The sequence below is a fragment of the Rhinopithecus roxellana genome, chromosome 9 (genome assembly GCF_007565055.1).
Source record: "Rhinopithecus roxellana isolate Shanxi Qingling chromosome 9, ASM756505v1, whole genome shotgun sequence".
Lineage (NCBI taxonomy): Eukaryota > Metazoa > Chordata > Mammalia > Primates > Cercopithecidae > Rhinopithecus > Rhinopithecus roxellana.
The window spans coordinates 133,848,110-133,874,533 of record NC_044557.1 but is presented as its reverse complement, the minus strand read 5'-3'; the positions used below and the strand labels follow the sequence as shown (position 1 = coordinate 133,874,533).

Below are 26,424 nucleotides of genomic sequence, written 5' to 3'. Positions count from 1 at the left end.
GGCCTTACATGTCTGTTTCTGCAACTGAATTGTAAATCCCTTGAATATAGGTAAAATATATTTGTATCCCTACCACCTGAAAATAGTACCTGCATAGTATTAGATGGTTGCTAATTGCTTGTTTAGTGAATAAGTAAAAGGCATGGATTAGGCAGGTTGACAATATTGATTGATTTAATCCTTATAACCTAGTGATGTGTAGATGACATTATTTCCGTTTTACAGACAAGGAAACTGAAGTGAAGTGAAGTACATTATTCAAAATTATTTGACTACTAAGTAACAGTACCAGAAAGTTGGAGATCATATGTATTTTTTTACCAGTTGGGGATCATGTGTCTTTTTTTTTTTTTAACCAGTCCTTTGTATTTGCTTTACAGCTTTCAAAGGGATTTTATATTTTTTATCCTCCTTCATCCTTATACCAGCTTTGGTAGGTAGGCAGAGCAGGTACTATTCTCATTTTACAGAAGAAAGTGTCTGTCAGAGAAGTTAAGTGACTTCCTCAGTGTTATACAACTAATAAGTGCTTGGGCTGTTCGTAGATCCTAGGTCTTTTGACTGCTAGTCTGATGCTGCCTCTACTACACTGCATTACTTAAATGCTTAATGAACAAGATTGGAGGAACACATAAACAACATTCATAGTTTATATCTATTGGCATTTCAGTAGATATTCACTCACATAATTATAGGAAAAATAGAAAAAAACTGTTGTGGCATGCATTAAGATATTTGTGAGGAAGTTTAAATTTGCCTTGAGAACAAAAAGACAGTAGAGCACTGATAATGAAGAGTATGTGCCTAGAAGACGAATATAAATTGGGAAAGTTTTTCTTCATGCTTCTAGTCATCTTGAATCAATAGACATACATATATTGCAAATGAAAATTAAGGCCTGATTTTCCCTTTCAGGAAGTTGTTGATTGGCAGAAAATTCTCTTTTTTCAAATGCTTTTGGTATGGTCTGTATAGATTTGTAGTTTCTATCTTCATTCCATTTCATTCGTTTGCTCTGCGTAATGTAATACTAGTTTAGAATATAGAATGCAAAGACACATTTATGCAACATATTTTATAAAGGCAATTAGGTAATATATTTTTTTAATGTGTATATATACAGACAAATTTTCTATCTACGAGTGAAACAGATCGATCTACTTTGGGAGTTTCTCTTCCTATTGGTGAGAGGTTATCTGCTAAGGTAGGTGGATAGGAGTAGTTATTGTGGGTAGCAGTTTTCCGAGGAGTCAAAATCATAAAAGAACATCCTGCTGATTTAAATGCAAATGGAAGATCACATCATTTCCCCATACTTGAATATATTTCTTTTTCAAAAATCCATGGAGTCATGTTTATGCTGTTTAAAAAAATTTTCTTGAACACATTTGTAACCATATAATTATATATTTCTTTAATATGTTGATTCTGTTGCTGTATTCGGTTATACTTAACTGAATATTCAGAATTCATTTTTTTCACCATGGGTTTCTGACTGTAAAGTTTATGCTATGTAACAGTTATTGAAATGAGTGGATGTGAAATTATAGTGAGCTTTTATGTCGGGTGTGGGTAAGGGTTCTTTGAATGCGTGATTCTGTCGCTCCATTAATACACGTGCATATTCCTTCGTGGTGAAAGTGATAAAGCACTGTACACCTCTCATAGTGACTCAGTCTCACCAAAGTATATCAGAGATCATGAAATAGTATATAAGACAAAATGGACAGTTAATAAATTTCAAAAGACAGACCTAGTTTCTTTTCTTTTTTTTGTTTTTGAGACAAAGTATCGCCCTGTCGCCCAGGCTGGAGTGCAGTGGCACAGTCTTGGCTCACTGCAGCCTCCTCCTCCCCAGTTCAAGTGATTCTCCTGCCTCAGCCTCCTGCCATCATGCCTGGCTAATTTTTTGTATTTTTAATAGAGGTGGGGTTTCACAGTGTTGGCCAGACTGGTCTTGAACTCCTGACCTCATGATCCACCCGCCTCAGCCTCCCAAAGTACTGATGTTACAGGCGTGAGCCACCGCACCCGGCTGACCTAGTTTCTTTAATACTTTTTTAGATTGTGTTGTTTTAGTTTAGTGACACGGGAAATGTTAAAATTTAAGAACATTTTCTAATCTTATATATTTGTGTTTTAACAGAACATTTCATTATAATATTTTATAATCTATGATAATTTTGCTTTTTTAAGTTTAAAAGATAAAGGATCCTTTTTAATCTTGGAAAGGAAATGGTTAGCTGCAGGTGCTTCAGGGAGTGGGTTGGGGCATTAGGAGAGGGAGGTGTCCCTGAGAAGGAAAGAAGGAAGGTAACCCCATCATATCTCTTTGGAAACATGCTAATGACAGTTCTCTTGGCAAACACAATCATCATATTTACTAGTGGGAGAGATTTATCTCTGAATGCTTTTGGCAGAATACAACCGCTTTGTCTAGGATTGCTGTTGGGAATCAAACCTGGAATCTATGGATTTATGTGGCATGGCTCTTTGGAAAATGTCATCTAATCTCTGTTAACTATTGGAGTGTAAAATGGAGATGTTTCATGAATGAAGCAACTCCCTTCTATTAGAGACCTCATGTATTAATGGACCAAAGCATGTAGCCGTGCATATTCTTATGTGACGAGAAAGACCTGGGGAGCTGTATGGGTGTCCTCAAACCTCTTCCGACTTCTCCTATACCTTTCAGTGACATCTGTCCTTGAAATTATTAGTAAAGCTTGATTCTGGGTAAGAGTTCTGATATGTATGATTCAGATTCGGCATTCCGATATGACATTGAGGTATTTTTTTTCCTGAAGTTGAAGTTAACACTGCCTTTTGATTTTTATTTTAAGGAAAGATTAAAACTTGAACGTAACGAAGAATACAATCAGTTTCTCAGGGGTAAGGAAGAATCCAGTGAAAAGTTCAGGCAGGTAGAAAAGAGTACTGAGGTAGGTTTTGCTTTTGAAGTAAATCTGTACTACCACATATTGAATATTTTGCACTTGAAAAGTTTTTTCTATTTTAGACATTTTACTTTTTTTTTTTTGTAAATACTTGCAAAATTAAGCCAAATTAAACCAAACACAGGACATTTAAATGTTTAGTTTTGGAAGTTGTTTTATCTCATATTGAAGAACTTTTAACATTTAATTGGGGAGATTTAATTTTAGAGATCAGTTTTGTTAAGTCATTTTCATTTATTTTTAAAAATTTAAATGAGTTTTTATGTTGACAATTCCTAGCTATATATATATACTTTTTTTTTTTTTTTTTTTCAAAATTTAAGGATCAATTAGCCGGACATGGTGGCAGGTGCCTGTAATCCCAACTACTTGGGAGGCTGAGGCAGGAGAATTGCTTGAACCTGGGAGACAGAGGTTGCAGTGAGCCAAGATTGCGTCACTGTGCTCCAGCCTGGGTGACAGAGCGAAACCTGGTGTGGAAAAAAAAAAAAAAGAAGGATGATTGATGTATCTGGGGCCAAAACATTCAAAACATTTACCACTTTCTATATCCTTTGTGTTGAGAATTTAATTTGAAATATTTTGAAGTAATATCTCCTAGGATAGGAATTTGCATTTAGTTTATCCTCTCTTTCTTTTTTTTTTTTTTTTTTTTTTGAGATGGAGTCTTGCTTTGTCACCCAGGCTGGAGTGCAGTGGCACAGTCTCAGCTCACTGCAACCTCCGCTTCCTGGCTTCAGGTGATTCTCCTGCCTCAGCTTCCGGAGTAACTGGGATTACAGGTGCCTGCCACCATGACTGGCTAATTTTTGTATTTTTAGTAGAGATGGCGTTTCAGTATGTTGGTCAGGCTGGTCTTGAACTCCTGACCTCGTGATCCACCCGCCTCGGCCTCCCAAAGTGCTGGGATCACAGGCATGAGCCACCGTGCCCTGCCACAGAAAGGTAAAATTTTCTTCAAGTTTTTTTTTCTAAAAAAAAATGTTTATGGGCGATTAATGTTGCCTAGGCTAGTCTTGAACTCCCAGGCTCAAGCAATCCACTGGCCTCCACCTAGAATTTTTATGTAATAAACTTTTCATAAACTGTACAATTTGATGGGTTTTAGAATATGTAAACCACAATCAAGATAATGAGCCTATCCCATATCCCCCAAAGTGGTTCTGGGACCCTTTGGAATCTGTGTGTCCTCACTGTCCTCCACTCATTCCCACGCTGTCTCCAGATCTTCCTGACCTGACTTCTATCACCCTAGACTAGTTTACATTTGATCATTTAATATAAATGGGTGATACAGGATATACTAGTTTTGGGGGTGTGGCTTCTTTCACTCGGTATGATTATTTTGAGGTTCATTTGTGTTGTTGAATGTATGGATAATTCATTCCTTTTTGTTGCATAGTAAGGTTCCATTGCATGGCTGTATCAGCTTGTTTATCCATTCCCCTGTTGATGGACATTTGAGTTATTTCTGGCTTTTGCTATTACAAGTAAAGCTCATATGAACATTCATGTAAAAACAAATGTATATATATATGTGTGTGATTAAACAAACATCAGAGTTAAAATGATAGACTAAGTATAAATTGAGAGTTTAATTACCTTATAAGAGATAGTTTCTCATCAAGTTTTGTTTCTTTTTTCTTTTTTAATTGAACAGCCCAAGAGTCAAAGAAATAAAAAACCTATTGGTCAAGTTAAGCCTGATTTAACTTCACAAATACAGACATCTTGCGAAAATTCAGAGGGTCCTAGAAAAGATGTCTTAACTCTTTCAGAGGCATATGAAGAACTTCTGAACCAAAGACGACTAAAGGAGGACAGATGCCGACAACTAGATGATGAACTTGAATTAAGGAATAGAAGAATTATTAAAAAAGCAAATGAAGAAGTGGGCATTTCCAACCTAAAACATCAAAGGTTTGCAAGCAAGGCTGGCATTCCAGATAGAAGATTTCACAAATTTAATGAGGATTGTGTTTTTGATAGACGGTATCATAGACCAGACCAAGATCCTGAAGTAAGTGAAGAAATGGATGAGAGGTTTAGATATGAAAGTGATTTTGATAGAAGACTTTTGAGAGTGTATACAAATGACAGGTATTTACAACTTCATTTTTATTTTCTTTATTTGCTTAATATAGCAAATTAATTGTTAATATTTGCTGTTGTTACTTTTTATGATTATACTAGGGAGAAGCACTTTTATCATAATTAATTCTAAGTTGCTGTCCATTATTTTATGTCCCACTGAGGGGAAAAAGAAAACACTCAAGGTGGGGGCCGTGTTATAAAGTTGGAAAACTGAAAGGCTACACCCATTATGTAAAAGTATGTGAATTGGAGGTAGTCCTTCCCACAGAAAGGGACAGAGAAGAAACGCCCACGTCCCAACCTTGTCAGTGAGTGGAGAGTAAAGATACAAACAACCTTCCCTGAGAATTTGAAGTGTAAATTAGTACTGATTCAAGTTCGCAGTCCAAATTCATACTGCCAGTAGTGTCCAAAGAAACCTTGAGGCAAGAATTCAGAGTTTTCTCAATTCATAGTGCTCTTGGATGAGGGGAAAAATAACTGTCTGCAATAACTTGACATAAAACCAGGCTATTCTGACTTCATATATTAAAATGTGGCCGGGCCTGGTGGCTCATGCCTGTAATCCCAGCACTTTGGGAGGCTGAGGCGGGCAGATCATGAGGTAAGGAGGTGGAGACCAACTTGACCAACATGGTGAAACCCCATCTCTACTGAAAATACAAAAATTAGCCAGGTATGGAGGCGCACGCCTGTAATCCCAGCTACTCAGAAGGCTGGGCAGGAGAATCGCTTGAACCCGGGGGCTGAGGTTGCAGTGAGCGGAGATCACACCACTGCACTCCAGCCTGGGCGACAGAGCAAGACTCTGTCTCAACAGCAATAACAAAAATAAATAAAACGTGTGAAAAAAGGATACCTTAAAATAGATGAAATACAGTTTATTCCTGTAGTCATAAGTTTTTTCAATCAGATTTTCAGATGGTTTTCAGTTCCTTTGAATGTTTTTGTAACAGTATTTATAATTTCTTAACTGCTACAATGAGGTTTTATTGTATTTATCATACATTGATACTTGCCATAGTTTAACCTAACTTGTTTTGGAGTTAGGAATGAATACCTTACGGTCTCGTATTTGTCATTGACTTGTTTACTTGACAAGTGTTAACACATTTTGAGCAGCTTTTGGGACCTGCTTTATTTACTAGTCCAAATAGATTAGTTTTTAAGTATTTTAGAAAAAATTTTCAGGGGTAATGCTGTACATTCAGTGTTCTAACTATTAATTATGATACAAAGCTTTTACAGTTCTTTGTCTTCTACATTCTGTAGCTGTTATGTCCTCACACAATACTCTTAATATTTACCTTGTTTTAGGTAATTTGATTGATTAAAATTTGGAAATGGCAATTATAGTTTCTCTGATCTGAATCTAATTGTTTATACTTAGAAAATTCTCCAAATCCTATAATGTTATATTTGAAAATGCTTATATATGAAGGTAGTTAAAGGCTGACTAACCTAAAATAACTCAATTGGGGAGCTGCAAGTACTCTTCAACTCTTGGTGATGATGTCTTCTTTGTACATGAGAACTTCCTTTCCCTTTATGGTATTTGTTTACCTTTAGGGTGAATGTAATGCATACCCTTTTAAGTTTGGAATTTTAAGAAACATATTATAATGGTTGCTTCTTTGTTTTTTATATATTTTAATCTATTACTTTTGTAATTATACCCTGTGATAATTTTATACATGAACTGACAAATGAATATCATTCTATTTGAGAACTATCGTATCTTCTTATGTATCCCATAAATAAAATGAACTCCTTCTATATAAACTTTCCCAAATACTATTTAAGAATAGATTAAACATGAGATTGAGTGAGAATAATTCTTATTAAATACTTTAAAGTGTTTCTTCAATATATAAATCATATTTTATGTATTTTTATTTTGTTATTATATCAACTCTGACATCTCCAAGTGTTTTTTCTTATGTGTCTCTTTAACAATTGAATTTAAAATTGGATTTATTTCAGATTTGTAGATTTCTTATTTCCACCAAAAAAAAAAAAAGATTTCAGTCATTCAGTAGTTTATAAATCAACTGGTTGATAGGAGAAATGACTGTATTTGTGAAAAGTTTGAGACTAAAGAAATGTGGAACTGAGTTTCATCTCTTGCTCCAAGCATTTATTCTTAACATACTGTGCAATCTTCATCAGAAGTTCTTGACAAAAAATAATTACAATGTATCATGAGAAGTGCACAGTTAATTTTCCTTAATTCTTCTAAGTTTTCTTTGTTCTTTTTTTTTTTTTTTCTTTCATAAAAGCATCTGGTCAATTCTAGTTTTGGTTTATAATAATTTTTTATTTTTAGTTTCAGTTTTTCTCTACCCTCTAAACGTTTACTTTTTTCATATACCATAATTATTAATGAAATATTTCCCCATGCTTAAATATAGGAAAGCTAAAACTTTTCTCAGACTATGACATTACCTTCCTAAACTTGTATCATGAATCACTGACAGTGTTCTTAAATAATTAACAAGGTGGTTAACACTGTAATTGACAGTTGCATTGTGTGTGTATGTGTGTTGTTTATTTATTCATATTTACCAATTTAAGTAAAATTTATCATGTTTTAGGAGCTTTCTAAAGTAGAATGTAATAGCATGTCCTAAGATACTTTGAAATTTATAGGCTCTATTTAAATATAGTAATCCTAGTCTTATTTATTAACTTGAATTGTAGAAGTTAATATTTTACTTTTATTATGTTTTGCTTTAACCAATGTTAATGAGTAAAAGAAGTTTTACTTCTTAATACCCAAAGAAACCAGGTACAGGGTAGATGGGATTGGTAATAGAAAACAGTGCTACCAAAGTAAATATAAAAATTGGGAAAGAATTGAAAACAAAGAGAAAAATGGTTGTCCACAGTTAACATCTCAGAGTTTTTCTTTAGCTTCTATTTTTTTTTTTTTTTTAAAGATTAACATGTGTTCATTTTTAGGATAAAGTTGGCCTGTACCCTATACCTGGTTTCTTTGGGTATTAAGATTTTTACCTGATCAGCTAGAGTTGTTGACTCATGTCTTCAAGGGAATAGAGAGAGAAATATTTTTTTCATTTAAAATACTTTTTTTTTTTTTTTTAGTTGGATAGTGAAACCATTTTGCAGTTATTTTATTCCCTCAATCATATCTGATTTGCATTTCAAAGTTATGAGTTCTGTCCCTTTCTGACAAAACCCAATATATTAAGGTATGGTAAGTGAACCTGTATATTAAAATCCATAGAATATTTAGATAGATTTTCTACAGCTATACCACCCTGGAACGTGCCTAATCTTGTTTGATGCTGGAAACTAAGTAGGCTTGAACCTGGTTAGTAATTTGATGGGAGAGTATTTAGATAGATTACTTCTGGGTCACAAGGATAGTCTTAATCTGGTACTCTCACAGTGAAACAGAAAGGGCTTCCAGGGACAAACAACCTAAACTGAACCCCTGAACTTTGGTTAGAATCAGATGGTTCTTAGACATTAGGTGAGTGCATTACTTTTGGATATTATTGTCTGTCTGTTTCCCTTTAATGTTGAGACGATTGAATAAAGAGGTAACCATAGTAAAACCACTGCTGATTCATACTAGTTGCTTTCTTCAGAGAGGACTTTTTTTGTTCAGAAAAGGTTACAACAATAAATTGTGAGACCATAAAAACTGTTTAAGTGAACTAACAGGTAGTTCAGAGTGATTAAATGCTAAATTTATTAGAAATATAAAGGGCACTTTTAGTAAATGAAGGAAATGCCATAAAAATTGTAGGGATATTTTAATAGAGAATAAAGTGGCTAACTTTCCAAACTATAGTTTGGCTTTTCAGCTTAATTTCCCTTCAAGGTTTCTTTTTTTTAGGTCTTATATTGGTAATTAAAAAAAAATATATATAAAATCTGTATTTGTAAACAGTAATCTTCCTTGACTTAAAAAAGATAAACAAATCATGTGTCATTTCATAAAATTGAATAGTATCCCTAGGATTTTATCTTTTTAGTGAAATGCTTATTTCTGCTCTTTTTTAGTCTCTTACACATTTTTCAGTCTTGATCTTATTATAATTGTTGGTGACAAAGTGGACTTTATTATAATCTTGTAAATGACTTTTTTTCTTCAGTGAAAGGTATACCTTAGAACATCTTTTCATATGTGCTGTTCACTAGGAAATCTTTTGATTTTGCTGTAGATTTTAGCAAAGAGACCTTAACCTTATACATAAATAAAATCATTTCTTAAATTAATTTAGGATGAACTTGGAAGATGACCTCTTGTGTTTATGGTGTTTGCTTTACTATCTATAACACTGAAGAGCCTGTAAAAGATTTTTTAGTGTGGATACCTTGGGTGCAGTGGTGGTATAAAGATAAGCTAGAATTATTAATCTAAATATTATCTTCAGAAAACTTAACTAATAATTAAGGAAGCCACAAGCTCTATGTTAACTTTAGAAAAAGCTTTTGTATATCTAAGTGACCTTTAATTCTGGGACCCCAGGTTATGCTTTTAAGAATTTGTAACTTTACATTTCTATTTAATTTTTTTTTTTTTTTTTTTTTTTTTTGAGACAGGGTCTTACTCTGTTGCTCAGGCTGGAGTGCAGTGGTACAGTCTTGGCTTACTGCAACCTCTGCCTTCCAGGCTCAAGCAGTCCTCCCACTTTAGCCTCCCAAGTAGCTGGGACTACAGGTATGAGCCGCCGTGCCTGGCCTCTGTTAAAGATTTTTTAAATAAAGATTTATTATTAAAAAATGTATATAAAGAAATTATTTTTATATATAATTTTTTTTGGCATAGATACCTCTTTACTACACCAGTGAATTTGCTTTTTGTGTTGCGTCATGGGTTCTCAAGAAAACCTCTAGGTTGGGTGATTTGCTAGGAGGATCCATAGGACTTTGGGTATAGTTGTACTCACAGTTATAATTTATTACAGCAAAATGATACAAAGCAAAATCAGCAAAGGTAAAAGGCACATACATGGGACAAAGTTTGAAGGAAACCAGGCACAAGCTTCCAAGGGTTCTCTCCCAGTGGTATCACACAGGAGATGCTTACGTAACTCCAGCATTGAATTGTAACAATATAAGGAAATGTCTACCAGGAAAGCGATTAGACACTCGGTGCCCAAGGTTTTTATTGTGGGATGGTTACATAGGCATCCTGTACCTGGCATGTACCAAAATTCCAGACTTCCTGAAGAAAAGCAAGTGTTTAGCATAAACTATAGTTTGTGCAAACAGTTTAAGCACAGTGAGCTGCTCTTATCAGTTCCGCCGGTGGTTGTAACTCTCCCAAAATCTGTATTCCCAGGTGCCAGCCAAGGGTCAACTATATAGTCAGGCTTTTCTGAGGACAGGCAGTCTCAGGCCTGCTCTGTTAACACTTTTCTGCATTATATATAAAGATCCAGTATAACTGAATCTGGTTGCCTGGCAGTGTTAATTACAAATTTGAATTTGAGTTTGTATTTACCTGTTTGTTAAGTGGTATAAGTAGGGAATGACACTAAGCTGATGTGTCATTCACACATCAGAATGTGTGTGTGTGATGAATGTGTGTGTGATGTGTGATCGATAAAAAAATGGAAGCCATTCATGCGTTATGCCATGTCATAGTTACTAAGATTAAAATTCCAAATAGTGTTTTCTCCACAGATGATATTGACAGTGGCTTGTATGATGGAAACAAGTGAAGAAAGAATTTTATATGCTGGTTCTGTGGAGAGTGAGAAGTTTCTTTTTTTTTTTTTCCGGAAAATTGCCATTTTTCTTAATCTGATAATGAAATTCACCTAAAATACTGAATACCACTTTAACAACCATATTTCTTTGTAATAGTCCTCTTGAGAAAGACAGTATAGTTGGGTAACTCAACAGCCATGTAAAGAAACTTTGAAATGATTATGAAATGCTGATTTTCACGGATGCCGATAAGTATTGGTATAAAAAGTCATGTTGGTTTCTGTGGTATGAGAAATTAAGCTAAAAATAAAATCAGTGTTTGCCAAATGGAAAAAAGATTGATTGAAAAACATTTTTTCATTATTATTTTCCAAAAAGGTTTTTAAAGAAGAAAATAGAAAACATACTAATCTTTCTTTTTGTTGTTTATGACCTCGTAAGTAAAGTTAGCTAATCATTTTCCCTGTTAATGTTTTCCATTCGCCTATCAGTAACATTTATTCTTTCCTGTGATTTACAGTGTTAGCAAATGTCATGGTTTGTTACATTTGATTTAATTTACAGACTGCTGCTGTATTTTTAAGTTAAAAAGGTTATGACAGGGCGCGGTGGCTCATGCTTGTAATCCCAGCATTTTGGGAGGCCGAGGTGGGAGATCACAAGGTTAGGAGATCGAGACTATCCTGGCCAACAGGGTGTAACCGCGTCTCTACTAAAATACAAAAAAATTAGTCAGGTGTGGTGGCGCGCGCCTGTAGTCCCAGCTGCTTAGGAAGCTGAGGCAGGAGAATCACTTGAACCCGGGAGGCAGAGGTTGCAGTGAACCGAGATCGCACCACTGCACTCCTGGCAACACAGCAAGACTCCGTCTCAGAAAAAAAAAAAAGGAGGTTATATATACAATGAAATAATTCACAGACTCTATGAATTTTGATTTTAAAAATGTTCTTATTTTGAATTTTGACTATAATCTTTGTGAGTATAGGGACTGTGTCCGAATACCCAGTAGGTGTTCAGTTCACTTTTAAATAGAATGATAAAAAAGTGCTAGTATATTTGTAGTTTTAAAAATCAAAACTTATAGAAAGTACATTAAAATAATTTATAATCTTTTTAGAAAAGATTATTACATTTAAACTCTTAGTGTCTCATTAACCAGCAGATCATACAAATTCTATTTAATTTTAGAATGTGTTTATGGTAAAACTTCATTATAACACTTTGTTCCCTTTAATGTTGCCATCATCAAATGTAAAACCACCGAAGTGTTATAAGAAGGTCTGTATGTGGAACATTCTTTATAAGCTAATATGTTTTTAAGGATGCACAGGAACAGACGAGGGAATGTGCCTCCTATGGAACATGATGGGGATGTTGTAGAACAGTCAAACATAAGAATTTCATCTGCTGAGAATAAAAGGTACAGTATGTAATATAAATTCTCCCCTTTAGTCATTATATTGTGAAACAGAATGTGCCTTAAACTGGCTAACTGAAAAAGTAGAAAGGTATAGTAAATTATTCCTTCTTAGTGAGAAGTGAATTAAAGGAAAAGAAAGGATGAGGAGGTAGTACTAAATGAAAATTGATAGTACTTTACAGCATTCTTTTAAAGAACAAGTTTTTGGTTATAAAGTATGCCAGGGTGTTCTGAAGAAGTCCCTATCATTACAAAGTATGTAAATTTGTTTGAAATAATAAAAGAAATAAGTATAATTTAATGGACTAAAAATCAACTTAAAGTATGTTAGAGTCATGGTGATGCAACTTATCTGGAAATAAATTGAAAATATGGCTGGGCCCGGTGGCTCACGCCTGTAATCCTAGCATTTTGGGAGGCCGATGCAGGCGGATCACTTGAGGTCAGGAGTTCAAGACCAACCTGGCCTGGCCAACATGGTGAAACCCTTTCTACTGAAAATACAAAAAAAAAAAAAAAAAATTCGCCAGGCGTGGTAATCCCTGTAATCCCTGGTAATAATCCCTGTAATCCCAGCTACTCAGGAGGCTGAGGCAGGAGAATAACTTGAACCCCGGAGGCAGAGGTTGTGGTGAGCTGAGATAGTGCCACTGCATTCCAGCCTGGATAACAGAGTGAGACTCATCTCAAAAAAAAAAAAAAAAAAAAAAAAAAATTGGGACTGTTCCTGTGGTGTGAATTTTTCTTTCAAAAGTTTATTTTTGATTTTCAGTTTATCAAGTAGATAGCTTTTATGCTTACTTTGTAAAATTAGTGCTCGTATATATTTCTGTCATGTTGAAAGGAAAGGAAATTATATGTATTTTATCTTTATGTTCTCTTTCTACTTACAGTTTTTTATCATTTTGGTGGCATTCCGGTGTTGTACATAAGGATAAATGGTTTTGAATCTATAGTATACAGTGAAGATAGTGTCATATGTCAAGACAGATGTCTATTTTTTCTAAGAAAAATAATATATAAACACTGCTTGCAAGAAGATAATTTGCTGTTTCATTCTAATTAATTAAGTTTCCTTTGAGGATTTTTTTCCCCTTTCAGTCTTCCAAGAAAGGAGGTTTTTTTTTTTTTTTTGGTTTTTTTTTTTTGAGACAGCTTTGTTGTCCATGCTGGAGTACAGTGACATGATATAGCTCACTGAAACCTTGATTTTCCAGGCTCAAGTGACCCTCCCACCACAGCCTCTGGAGTAGTTGGGACTACAGGCATTGCCACTACACCTGCCTAGTTTAAAAAAAAAAAAAATTTTTTTTTTTTAAATTTAGAGACAGGATCTCCATTGTCCAGGCTGGTCTTGAACTCCCAAACTCGTGGTGGGATCTTACAGGCATAAGCCACTGTGCATGGCCAGGAAGGAGTGTTTTTAGGGATGATCTTTTCTAAGTGTGTGCATAGGTCACTCTTTCTCTTCTTTTTTTTTTTTTTAATTTATGTGCACTTTTTTTTTTTCTTTCTTTTTCTTCTTTTTTGAGACGAAGTCTCACTCTGTCACCCAGACTGGAGTGCAGTGGCACAATCTTGGCTCTCTGCCTCCTGGATTCAAGTGATTCTCCTGCCTCGGCCTCCTGAGTAGCTGGGATTAGAGGCGTGCGTCACCACGCCTGGCTAATTTTTTTGTATTTTCAGTAGTGATGGGATTTCACCATGTTAGCCAGGCTGGTCTCAAACTCCTGGCCTCAGGTAATTCGCCCGCCTTGGCCTCCCAAAGTGCTGGGATTACAGGTGTGAGCTACTGCACCCGGTCTTATGTGCACTTATATTCCTTTTTTTTTTTTTTTTTTTTTTTTGAGACAGAGTCTCGTACCGTCACCCAGTCTTGAGTACAGTGGCGTGATCTTGGCTCACTGTACCCTCTGCCTCCCGGGTTCAAGTGATTCTTCTGCCTTTGCCTCCCAAGTAGCTGGGATTATAGGCGCATGCCACCATGCCCAGCTAATTTCTGTATTTTTAGTAGAGATGAGGTTTTACCATGTTAGCCAGGCTGGTCTCAAGCTCCTGACTTCAAGTGATCTGCCCACCTTGGCCTCCCAAGGTGCTGTAATACAGGTGTTAGCCACCACACCCAGCCTGAAAAAGATTTTATTTGAGAACCTATACAGCCAGTGAAGCAAGCTGAACGTTTTTGTTTTTGTTTTTGAGATGTGTCTCACTCTTGTTGCCCAGGCTGGAGCGCAATGATGCTCTCTCGGCTCATTGCAACCTCCACTTCCTGGTTTCAAGTGATTCTCCTGCCTCAGTCTCCTGCGTAGCTGGGATTACAGGCCTCCGCCACCACACCTAGCTAATTTTTTTGTATTTTTATTAGAGACGGGGTTTCACCATGTTGGCCAGGCTGATTTCCAACTCCTGACCTCAGGCAATCCAGCCATGTAGGCCTCCCAAAGTGCTGGAATTGCAGGTGTGAGCCACCGTGCCTGGCCAAAATTTTTTTTTTTTTAAGCCTGAATACATTGGAGTTGCACTGTATAAAGAGATAGAATGCCATGATTTTACCTTAACCTTAAACATTTGTAAATATTATAATGTCCATAGTACTTTGAAAGGCTAATAATTCATATCTACATTTTACTCTAAAATTTTGCTTCCTGAAAATTATCTGGATTTTAACTTACTCTGTTTCTCTGTCTTTTTTTCTTTAGTGCTTTAGACAATGAACCATCCAAATCTACTAATCAAGATACCTGTAGTCCTTTTGCAGGGATGCTCTTTGGTAGGCACAAAACTTCCAATTCGTTGGACTTGTACAGAGTGTCTTATAATCCTTTTTTAGTGAGAACTCAAGTGTTGTAATTAATACTGTTTTTACTAATAGTAGAAAATATTTGTAAGTGCTTACTTTATGGCTAGATACTATGCTAATCATTTAGCATGTATAGCTCTATGTATAATTTTATTTTGTATTTTTAAAATTTTATATATCTTTGTATTTTTATTCATGATATTCATGAACACATCTATGTGTAATTTGAAAGCTAAATTATTTAGTGATGTGCTTTCCATAGGTGATAATAAAATTATTAGTTTCAGTAATCTTTTCTTTGCAAAATGGATTGATCATTACCAATCAGTAGTGAGCTTTTAATTCCATATTTTATTAGCACTCTGTTGCAGTGTGGCTGTTTCTTACATTCTGCTTTTTAAAAATATTTTGTTTTATATATGATAGTTTTTTCCTTAATTCTTCTTTCTAGTTTCTTCAACTAGTACAAAACTGCTTTGTATATTAGTTTATTTTCTCCAAATTAAACCTTTCTTTCCTTTGTTCTTTTCATGTAGTTTCTGAGAAGGTATTTTGTTCAAGTCATGATGATGGTCTAAATTTTCTGTTTATTTGAAGTCATTGCTGAATATAAGCTTTTTTTGCTGTATGACACTTGTCACAATTTAATACCAGAAACTGTGAGGAGAGCCTTGTTTCTGGTTTGTACCTTTAAATATGTAATAGAAAAGAGATCTGTTCTTTGTGTGAAAACTGTTAGAAAAAAATGAACTGAAATTTGGTTTTAGTAAAGTATATGAAGAAATTAAGTAACACTCTAAATTCATTCAACGTAAAAACAGCAAATTAATTACTGGTTTAGAGACATATAATTGCATTATATTCTCAGGTATTCGTTCCCTTGTGAATGACTGTTGTGGGAAAAATGGCATACCACCTAGAATTTCATTCTAGTATATTATCTGTAGGTGAAAATTGACCGGTTTAATCAGTACCATGTAAAGGCTATATTTTTTTCTTTTATTTTTATTTACTTATTTTATTTTAAAAGGCTATATTCTTATGTTTTTTTTTTTTTGAAACTGAGTGTCGCCCTATCGCTGAGGTTGGAGTGCAGTGGCACAATCTTGGCTCACTGCAACCTCCACCTCCCGGGTTCAAGTGATTCTTGTGCCTCAGTCTCCTGAGTAGTTGGAATTACAGGCGTGTGCCACCATGCCTGGCTAATTTTTGTATTTTTTTAGTAGAGCTGGGGTTTCACCATGTTGGCCAGGCTGGTCTCAAACTCCTGATCTCAAGTGATCTGCCCGCCTTGGCTTCCTAAAGTGCTGAGATTACAGGCGTGAGCCACTGTTCCCTGCCGATGTATTTTATAAAACATGGTAAAATAAGAGAAATGTCTTTCTGAGCTGAGAGCCTACTGATAAATAATTTTATCAATAAAAGGATTATTGTACCCTGACTTTTTAAAGATAAATAGCATGAGTTTAATGCAATCCAGGATTTATAGATGAATATTTGGTAAGACAATGGACTCTTAACATTTGAAACAAACCGTTAAAGTCATTTAATTCAATGACTTATCTTGTGGTTGATCTTTTCCCGCCCAAACTATGTTTGTATATACCTATAGGAAATTTATTATCCCCAGAGACAGGACATTCGCAGTTTGAGTAACTTATCAGTAAAACTGTCTGTGCAACTCGTGTTATCTTATACAGCTGTGGGTATGTCTCTAGGCAAGCAGAAAGCTGCTTGTCTTGTTTGTATATCTGTGGGTTTGTTTTAGGTAAGCCACCCCTGCCCCACCCCCATGCAAGTTCCCACTATGAATATGCCTGAAAGGAGGTGGAAACTTTTTCCTGGGAGTTCACTAATTAGACAAAGAACAAAGAGCTCTGTGCTAGACCCTTGCTTATCTGTCCAGGTGCAGTCTGAGGTTTTATTTTTTCCCCCAGGTTGTTTTATTTTTGTCTGTTGCTGTGACTTTTCAAGCAGGCTGCTTCTGCAGTCTGAGTTTTTTCCAAAATGATTTTTCCTTTCCTTCTCCCTCACTAAAGACCAATTTTATCTGAGTTCAGTTTTAAACTTAGCTAGGGACCTCTGGAGTAGCATTCCTTTCAGAGAATAGTTTAGTCTTACTACTATAGAGTGATCTTTCTGAAGTGTTCCCTGAAAGACCACCAAGAACATAGCTGGCTGGAGCTTGAATTTTGCTCCTTTGTTTCAGGTCTGAGAATTGTTCAGTTTACATATCCTTCTTAGTTTGTTGCCAGGCCAAATGGCATTTCACTCTGTGAATGCACAAACTAGCACACTGCAAAGTCTGAAGGGACCTCCTGTGGATTTCTGGAGCTCTTTTTGTGCTTCCTATTGGATCTTTGCTCCATAACTTTTAGCCATTTTAGCTTTCCTGAATTTTGCTCTTTATCTACTCAATTTAGCTCAGTTTCCTGGCCCTCTTTGGGTTCTCTTTACCTCTTTACCTGTATCTGTGGTCTGGAAATTTCATTTGGGCAGAAATTGGGTGATTATAGGGCTCACCTCATCTATTTTCCTTCCCTTAGGTATTACAGTTCTGTACTACCTATTGTCTAGTGTCTGGAAAACAATTATTTTGTGTATTTTGTCCACTTTTCTAGTTTGTTGTTACTGTTGTTGTTTATTTGTTTTTTAAACAGTGTGAGGTTAAGTCTTGTGGTTGGTTATTCTATCATGGTCAGAAGTGGAATGGCAATATTTACTTTTATTATAAAACACAGTTATTAATCTTAATGTAATTTATGTTACCTCTGTGGGAGCTTCACTTTTGCTGACATCTATGCTTAATGGACAGACTGAGATTCTGTGTGCCCACTGATGGTTGGAGACCAGTAATGAAGGCAGTACAGAAATTGCTGTTTCAATTGCATTCTTGATACCCTGTGATTTTTGTAGTGTTCCAGATCTTGCATATCTAGATTAAGAGGTTATTTTGTGGTGTTAACATATGCAATAATAATAATCTTCTCTGCATTCAAAATTTTTGATGAGCTGAATTTTTGTATAAGGAATACCAGGGTGAGAGGTTTGTATTTTTTCCTGCAGAACTGAATTTTTTTGAGCAGAGTGCCAGTTTGATTAGTGTATTTTATGACGGTTAATATTACATAGTGTACTGGATCTATTGGAGCAGGGAGAAGGGAGTTGGGAAGACTGGATATTAGTTAGGAAGTTTTTGCTGCAATCCAGGTCAGATGTAGAGAGGACTTATGCAAGGTTAATGGCTCTGAGAATAGAAAGGAGGGGGCCTCATATGAAGTGAGTAGAAGAGGACAAGCAATCCAAGTTATAGTGAGATTTTGAGGCTCAAGTATTGGGCCATTAATAGAAAATGAAGAGGGGCAGATGATTTTGAGATGCTCATTTGGGATTGAAATGTTAAATTTATAAGACTTATGGAAGATATTAATGGAAATATTATTTAGATTGTTAGAAAAATGGGGTTGGGATAAGAATATTCTGTTATTTAGGAAAATATTTGACTACTGGTAGAGGCATGGGCATAATTACCGTATCTAGTGTTTGACACATAGTAGGTACACATTAATTACAAAAATAATTGAAGAAGGACTGATTCATGTGATTTTTTCCTTCTGTATTTCTTGCATATTCAGTAATTATATGATACAATTAAGATGCAGTTTTTAAGGACTTGACTTTCTAATTGCATACGATGCTTAAGAGTTAAGATTGCATTTTTCTGATACCACTATCTAGGAGGTGAAGATCGAGAACTTATTCAGAGAAGGAAAGAGAAATACAGACTAGAACTATTGGAACAAATGGCTGAGCAACAGAGGAACAAGAGACGGTAATGAAAGGTTTGCATTTAAAAGAGATATTTTGAGTTTAAAATGCATTTGTGTAGATGGTTAAATAAGGGGTTGTCTTCCTAATACGATGTTTGATTTGTAAATCACTATATTTTAATCTCTACATGGTAAATCAACAAGGAAAATAAATACCAAGAGAGTTTTTGTTGTTGTTGTTGTTGTTGTTTTGGAAGTGTTTTTTGCCATATGAAATGGTATGCACACACACATACGTGCAAAAAAAAAAAATTGTATCCTATAAATTTAACAATTCCATCCCAAATGAGCATCTCAAAACCAACTGTCCTTCTTCATTTTCTATTAATAGCCCAATAATGGAGCCTCAAAATCTCACTATAACTTGTATTCCTTGTCCTCTCCTATTCATTTCATATGAGGTCCCCTCCTTCTTTCTATTCGCAGAGCCATTAACCTTGGATAAGTCTTCTCTACATCTGACCTGGGTTGCAGCAATAGCTTCCTAACTAATAACTAGTCTTCCCAACTCCCTTCTCACTGCTCCAGTAGATCCAGCACACTATGATATTAACTGTCAAAAAATACACTAATCAAACTGGCGCCCTGCTCAAAAACTTCAATGGCTTCCTTAATTCCACAGGAATGATAAATCACAAGTATTTATGTTGTATATAGGTATCATTGTTTGTAGTCTTTCTTGTTGAAATACCTATGAAATGTTATAGTTTAAAATTAGGAATAGAGTTTAAAATTAGAAATTTTAAATATAGATTAAAATTAGAAATTAACAGTAGCTTACGCCTGTAATCCCAGCACTTTGGGAGGCTGAGGTGGGTACATCACGAGGTCAGGAGATCGAGACCATCCTGGCTAACACAGTGAAACCCCATCTCTACTAATAATACAAAAAATTAGCCGGGCATGGTGGCACACAAGTGTGGTCCCAGCTATTCTGGAGGCTGAGGCAGGAGAATTGCTTGAACCTGGGAGGCGGAGGTTGCAGTGAGCCGAGATCACGCCACTGCACTCCAGCCTGGGAGACAGTGTGAGACTCTGACTCAACAACAACAACAGCAACAACAAAATTAGGAATAGATATCGTGTTTTGAGAGAATTTGAGACCTGTTATCTCTTAGTTTTTGCCTTTTTCTATCTCAGAGGAAGCCAATATCTACTGTTCGATGTTAGTTATCTTTAACATTTATAAAAAAACCCTGTTATTAGGAAGTATGGTAGATATATTTAAATTTTTACCCTTCTCTTTGCTAACTGAAAATATATGTGTGCCCTAAAAGAGGTTTTTTGTTTTGCAAGGTAAAGATTTTATTTTTGTATTTTATTTTGTGTGAATTACTTAGTCTTTGAAATACTCTGGGCATTGGCTTGGAGATACATAGTGTAAGTTACATGTGAATTCTAGTTTACTTTGTATCAAGTAAAAAATTTTGGCTTTCAGTAGTATTTTAGACTGTAATGTCAGTTAAAGGAATTGTTTTTGTAGATGTATTGCATAGACTTTGTGTATAAGCTTCTTTCAGTGATGATTTATAATTTTGATAGTTTACTATATCTTTTTAATATGTAAAACTTTCATTTTGTTTAGAGAAAAAGATTTAGAACTCAGGGTTGCAGCATCTGGAGCACAAGACCCTGAGAAATCGGTAAGGGTTTCTGGCATCTTTTAATGTTTAATCTTTCATCAGATGATCCTCAAATGTGGTGGCAGGTGGGGATAGAGAATATTGAGAGAAAAAGAGAGTAGACCAATTTGAACAGTAATAAAATTAACTAAATTCTGTTCTCATAAAGTGTAAATTCTCTTAACTGTTATTTCCTTGACATAATTTTTCCTTTTTCATTTGTGTGTCATTTTTTAAAGTTTATTTTAAATTAGTTCTCTCTGCTTTGTTCACATGTACTATTCCATGGGAAAGCTATCTTGGTTAAATTTACAACTGATGTTAATACTTTTCTTGAATACATCTTGATCACTGACTTTTCTTATATTGGAATGATTTCTGAGAAAACTTAAGACTTTATTTATTTATTTATTTATTTATTTATTTTTTGAGGCGGAGTCTCGCTCTGTCGCCCGGACTGGAGTGCAGTGGCCAGATCTCAGCTCACTGCAAGCTCCGCCTCCCGGGTTTACGCCATTCTCCTGCTTCAGCCTCCCGAGTAGCTGGGACTACAGGCGCCCGCCACCTCGCCCGGCTAGTTTTTGTATTTTTAGTAGAGACGGGGTTTCACCGTGTTAGCCAGGATGGTCTCGATCTCCTGACCTCGTGATCCGCCCGTCTGGGCCTCCCAAAGTGCTGGGATTACAGGCTTGAGCCACCGCGCCCGGCCGAAGACTTTATTTTTAAAGCATTTTAGTAATTGTTACTTATTGTAACATTAGAGAGATAATAATCTTACTTTTACTTGAATTTTGCAATTCTCATCATTAAGTGGAATGAATTACATCATTGCAGTTAAGTAAGGAGGTAATTTATTGTTTTTACCACAATTTATTTTTTCTGTGTTTTTACCACAATTTATTTTTTCTGTAGTTGGTTATGTAGTATTTATTTCTAATACAAGTCTTGTTTCATCTTTGAATGATGATTAAGACCTTTAATTTCATTAAAAAGCTCATTCTTAAAAAGGATGCAGCAACTTAAAATTATTTACCTGTAGGCAACTTTTGATTTGCTTTTACTTATGCCGAGAATATATCCTGTGGGTTATCTGTTTGGAAAAGTGTAATATTGCACCAGCATCACTCACAGTATGCTTCTAGGTTAACCTGAGAAATCATTCCGGATAAGATAACCATGGTAGAAAAAAAAGAAGATAAATTTCAAAGCTAAATATATTTTCTTTAATCAATCAAAAGTTTCCTTTTAAAAGGTGAGCTTTTTAAGGTAATATGTTGGCATGTTAAATTTTGTATTTATGGTTACACTAGTGTATGCCAGACCTTATTTATCTTTGAATTGAAGCTCCTATAGAGTGTCAAGTGGATTTATGAGAATAAATAAGTAATTAGGGGAAACAGGCCTTTATTTTTGGGTTTACTTTAGATATGCAGATCTTAGAAAGGGTCATATAAGTGATGTTCTAAAGCAGAGATTAGCAAAGTGTGGCCTGTGGCCAAATTTGTTTGTTGCCTGTTTTCATAAAAAAAAGTTTTGTTGCAGCACAGCCTTGCTCATTCGTTGACATACTGTTTGTGGCTACTTTAGCACTATGGCTGTGTCTGCTCCTTATGAAGAGACTGTGTAGTCTTGCAAATCCTATTTACTGTCTAGCCCTTTACAGAAAGCATTTGCTGACCCTGTTTTACAGAATACTTTGTAACAGATAACAGAAATGGTGATGAGAGAAGTAGCACAGTGTCCTAGTACATAGAAATAATACTACAGATATATTTAAAATTAATATCTGACTCTAGTCTTTGCTTAATTCTTTACTAATAGCGAGACCTTAGGTGGTATATTACTTCTCAGAGAACCTCAATTACTCATTTATAAAATAAGCATTAGATATTGAGAATCTGGCCGGGCTCAGAAGCTCACACCTGTAATTCCAGCACTCTGAGAGGCTGAGGCAGGCGGATCACTTGAGGCCAGGAGTTTGAAACCAGCCTGGCCAATGTGGCGAAACCCCCTTCTTTATAAAAATTAGCTGCGCCTGGTGGCAGGTGGCTGTAATCCCAGCTACTCTTGAGTCTGAGGCAGGAGAATTGCTTGAACTCGGGAGGTGGAAGTTGCTGTGACCTGAGATCATGCCATTGCATTCCAGCCTGGGCGACAGAGTGAGACTCTGTCTCAAAAGTAAATAAATAAATAAATAGATAGATAGATATTCAGAGTCTTTTATAGCTGTAAAATTCCGTTATTCAATAAATAAATAAATAAATAAAAATAGATATTTGGAGTCTTTTATAGCTGTAAAATTCTGTTATTCTGTGACTGTCTTAAGTACCTGCTGGGATAGGAGGTCTTTTGAAGTCCCTTCTACCTTTAAACTTATGATTATATGTAACAAACAGATTTTTTTTCTTTGTTTTAGCCTGATAGACTAAAGCAGTTTAGTGTGGCACCAAGACACTTTGAAGAGATGATACCACCTGAAAGACCCAGAATAGCTTTCCAGACACCTCTCCCTCCTTTATCTGCCCCATCTGTCCCACCCATCCCATCAGTTCATTCCGTTCCTTCTCAAAATGAAGATTTGCGCAGTGGACTCAACAGCGCCTTTGGTGAAATGGTGTCTCCCAGGTGCTTGTTTAAATGTTTTGTGTTTGGGAATTAGGTAAGGTATTGCTATATTTTATGTTTAGAAGAATGTGCTGAAGCGGATAACGTTATTCTTCAGAGATTTTGTACAGTTAACAGTTTTGTGAAATAAGTTCTCTTGAAATTTCTTTTTTTCTCTGCTATTACAAAAATAAGGGAAATTCTTAAAACATTTTATTGTTTAAAGATGGTTTTGTATCTTTAGAATGAATTACTAAGTACATTTTAGTATTTACTTAGTTTTAGGTCGTATTTTGGGATGTCTGTTTTTGATATCGTTTAACATATAAAAGTTGTACATTTTTTTCAATTTTGTTGTTTCCACTTGGCAAACATTGAATTCTTCAATTTGTGCAGAAAAAGTTTCTAATGTGGCTCTTTTATACGTATAATTTTATTTTAGCTTCTGTTTCCTTCAGCTCATTCTCTGTGATTACTTATGGGCTGTGTAACTCAAATGCCTGAAATAAAAAGTGTTGAGATTATAAAACCTGTAGTTTAGGTATTGGGGTGAAGATTTGATTTCTATAGATAAAAGGCTATGATAGAGTATACATAAAGAAAATTCTGTTGTTAACACTGATATTTTCTGGGCTATACTTTCTTCTTTGTAGGACCTGGGCTTATTTTTTGTTCACTGGTAGTGTATTAATTATAAAATATATTTAAATTTAGAGGTGTTTTTCTTAACTTTTTTGAACATTGATATTTTCTGAACTATATTATTTCAGTAGAAGTTGATCTTTTAGTTACTAACCCACTGTAGAAGTGTGTTTACTGTACTTATCAGGGGCTTTGTGTTTTTCATCTGTTGGCTTCCTGACTCAAGAATAGGAGGGATTGGAATTGACAGAGCATTTTATGGTGGTCTCAGCATTGAATTAGGGATTGAAATGGTTGGCTTTCCTCTCTGGATTTTGGGCAAACCAAACCTTTGTTGAACTTCAGTTTTCTCATTTGTAAAAGTGGAGTAGTAGTATATTTTATTTCATGTTTACAATTATAGGGTTGTGAGGATTAGCTTGTATAAATCTCTATAAAATTAGATTTAATGATAATGACAGCTCCCTTTCATAACAGTTATTTGACATTTTTGTTTATGTATCTTTGTTGTGAGGATAGTGTAAGGGTTAGACACATACTGAGTGGCTAGTAAATATGAAAGATATTCCCTACTGAAGAGAACTTCAGGGCCTTCTTAGTTCTTTGGAATTATTTTGAAGTATATGACAAGGGAGAACCTGTTAAGATACATACCACAGTGAGAACATTCTAGAATGCTGCCATCTCTCTATTCATTTAAAGGAATTTGCCTTTGCCATTTTTACTACTGAAAAATATTGCATTGGTGGAAATACAGAGATATTTCCTAATCAGTAATGAAGTGCTAATGTAGAGGTTTTCAGAAGTTTTAAATTTATGAAATACTAAAGATTATGTCAGGACTTTACTGTTGGTATTTAAGTTGCTTTTATTTTACTATTAAGAAATACACTCATTTCCTCAGTCAGACTGAACCATTTGTACTTACACTGTTTTGTAGCTCTTTGCCTTCTCTTTCTGGATTGTCCTTCCTCTAACACACACAAGCTCACTCCAGTAGCATGGCTTAAGCGTTGCCTTTTCTGGAAAGCCTTACATGTGCTTTCTTTCTCTCCCTCATGTGGTTTAAATGTCCCTGGTCCTGTACCTATAGCACTCTGCGTTTTCTGGGCTATATTACTATTTAATTTAATTTGCTTGTACTATTAATTATTTAATTTGCTTGTACCTGACTGTAGTTTATTTTCATGTTGCTCTTGAGGGATAGGGACCATGTCTGTCTTTATTTGATACTGGCACATTGTGCCTGTTGGATATTAATTGATTGAATATTAAGCCAGGTTTTTGTCTTACATAAATGTACCTGAAATTGTGAAATCCTGTATTTGCTTTTTGAGTCATAATTTTTTATGAATGATTGGAGCAAGGTGGTGACTTTTTCTAAAGTAGTGATAGGATTTTCAGTACTGTTTTTGCAAAATAGTAATATATTGATTTTTAAAAAAAAATTGCAATGAAACAGGAGAGGAATTTTTCATTTTTATTTTCATACAGGATTGCACCTCTGCCTCCACCTCCCCTACTACCACCTTTGGCTACTAACTATCGAACTCCTTATGATGATGCATACTATTTTTATGGGGCCAGGAATACTTTGGATCCCAGTCTTGCTTATTGTAAGTTATCTGTAGGGTAAGCATTTTCTCCCCCCTTGGCTCAATAAGGAAAATTGTTTTTTTGTGTAAATAAAAAATATCTAAATGAGAAAAGCACAGCTTTGCTTAATTCAGATGTTATATATTGACTTAATAAATGCCCCATTTTAAAGCCCAGTTACATTTTATAGTTACTTCCTTTTCATCTCTATTTAAGAAATAACGATTGTGTTTTCTTATGCTCTTCTTTGCTAACTTCTAACCCAGAGGGAAATATTGATGGTTTTCCCTAGGTAACATTTTGATTATGTACCTTTTTCTGGAGGAATAAATAAAATGTTATTAAATGGTTATTCTAAATAAACTTTTTTTTTCTTTTTTCTTTAAGATGGCTCAGGAATGATGGGCGTACAGCCTGCAGCTTATGTTAGTGCTCCTGTCACCCACCAACTAGCGCAACCTGTTGTGTAAGTTATTAGTTAAAAGAATAATTTTTCCCCCCTTTTATTTTGTAAAGATACATATAACCTAAAAGCCACCATCCTAACATTTTAAAGTATACTATTTAGTGGTATTTAATATTTTCATAATGTGCAACCATCACCACAGTCCATCTTCAGAACTCTTTTTGTCTTGTAAACTGAAACTCTATACCCATTAAATAATAATGGTGTACCTCCCCATTCCCCTACCCCATTCTCTGGTAACCACCATTCTATGTCTCTGATTTTGACTACTCCATGTACCTCATATTGAATGGAATCATATAGTGTTTATCTTTTTGTGACTGACTTATTTCACTTTGCATAATGTCCTCAAGGTTTATCCGTCTTTTAGCATATTTCAGAATTTCTTTCCTTTTTAAGGCTGAATTATAATCCATTGTAATTGTATACATTTTGCTTATCTAAAATCTATCCATTTATCCATTAGTGGACACTTTGGGTTGCTTCCACATTTTGGCTATTTGTGAATAATGCTGCTGTGAACATGAGTTTACAAATATCTCTTTGAAATCTCGTTTTCAAGTTTTTTGGGTCTGTACCCAAAGCTGGAATTGCTGGGTCATATGGAAATTCTATGTTTAATTTTTTGAAGAACTACCGTACTGTTTTCCACAATTGCTATACTTTTTTATATTCTCACCAGTAGGACACAAGGGTTCCAATTTC

At 35.1% G+C, this 26,424-nt stretch overlaps 1 protein-coding gene across 17 annotated transcripts in view; it reads left to right on the top strand.

The window, feature by feature from the left end:
* The window catches only part of CSPP1 (centrosome and spindle pole associated protein 1), a 131,894-nt gene that overhangs the window by 28,632 nt on the left and 76,838 nt on the right, over window positions 1–26,424 (top strand). For 12 of the 17 annotated variants that reach the window (XR_004059278.1, XM_010371597.2, XM_030937822.1 and 9 more), the window contains 10 exons: window positions 1,124–1,204; window positions 2,844–2,942; window positions 4,618–5,057; window positions 12,061–12,159; window positions 14,859–14,929; window positions 18,698–18,791; window positions 20,375–20,432; window positions 22,828–23,036; window positions 25,152–25,273; window positions 25,641–25,719. Coding sequence is in view for 16 of the 17 variants with exons in the window: in XM_010371597.2 (XP_010369899.1) it covers window positions 1,124–1,204; window positions 2,844–2,942; window positions 4,618–5,057; window positions 12,061–12,159; window positions 14,859–14,929; window positions 18,698–18,791; window positions 20,375–20,432; window positions 22,828–23,036; window positions 25,152–25,273; window positions 25,641–25,719 (1,352 nt within the window). In the remaining variant the exon portion in view is untranslated. The remainder of the gene's footprint in view (window positions 1–1,123; window positions 1,205–2,843; window positions 2,943–4,617; window positions 5,058–12,060; window positions 12,160–14,858; window positions 14,930–18,697; window positions 18,792–20,374; window positions 20,433–22,827; window positions 23,037–25,151; window positions 25,274–25,640; window positions 25,720–26,424) is intronic. The other 5 variants (XM_010371598.2, XM_030937825.1, XM_030937819.1 and 2 more) reach the window with 3 other exon arrangements.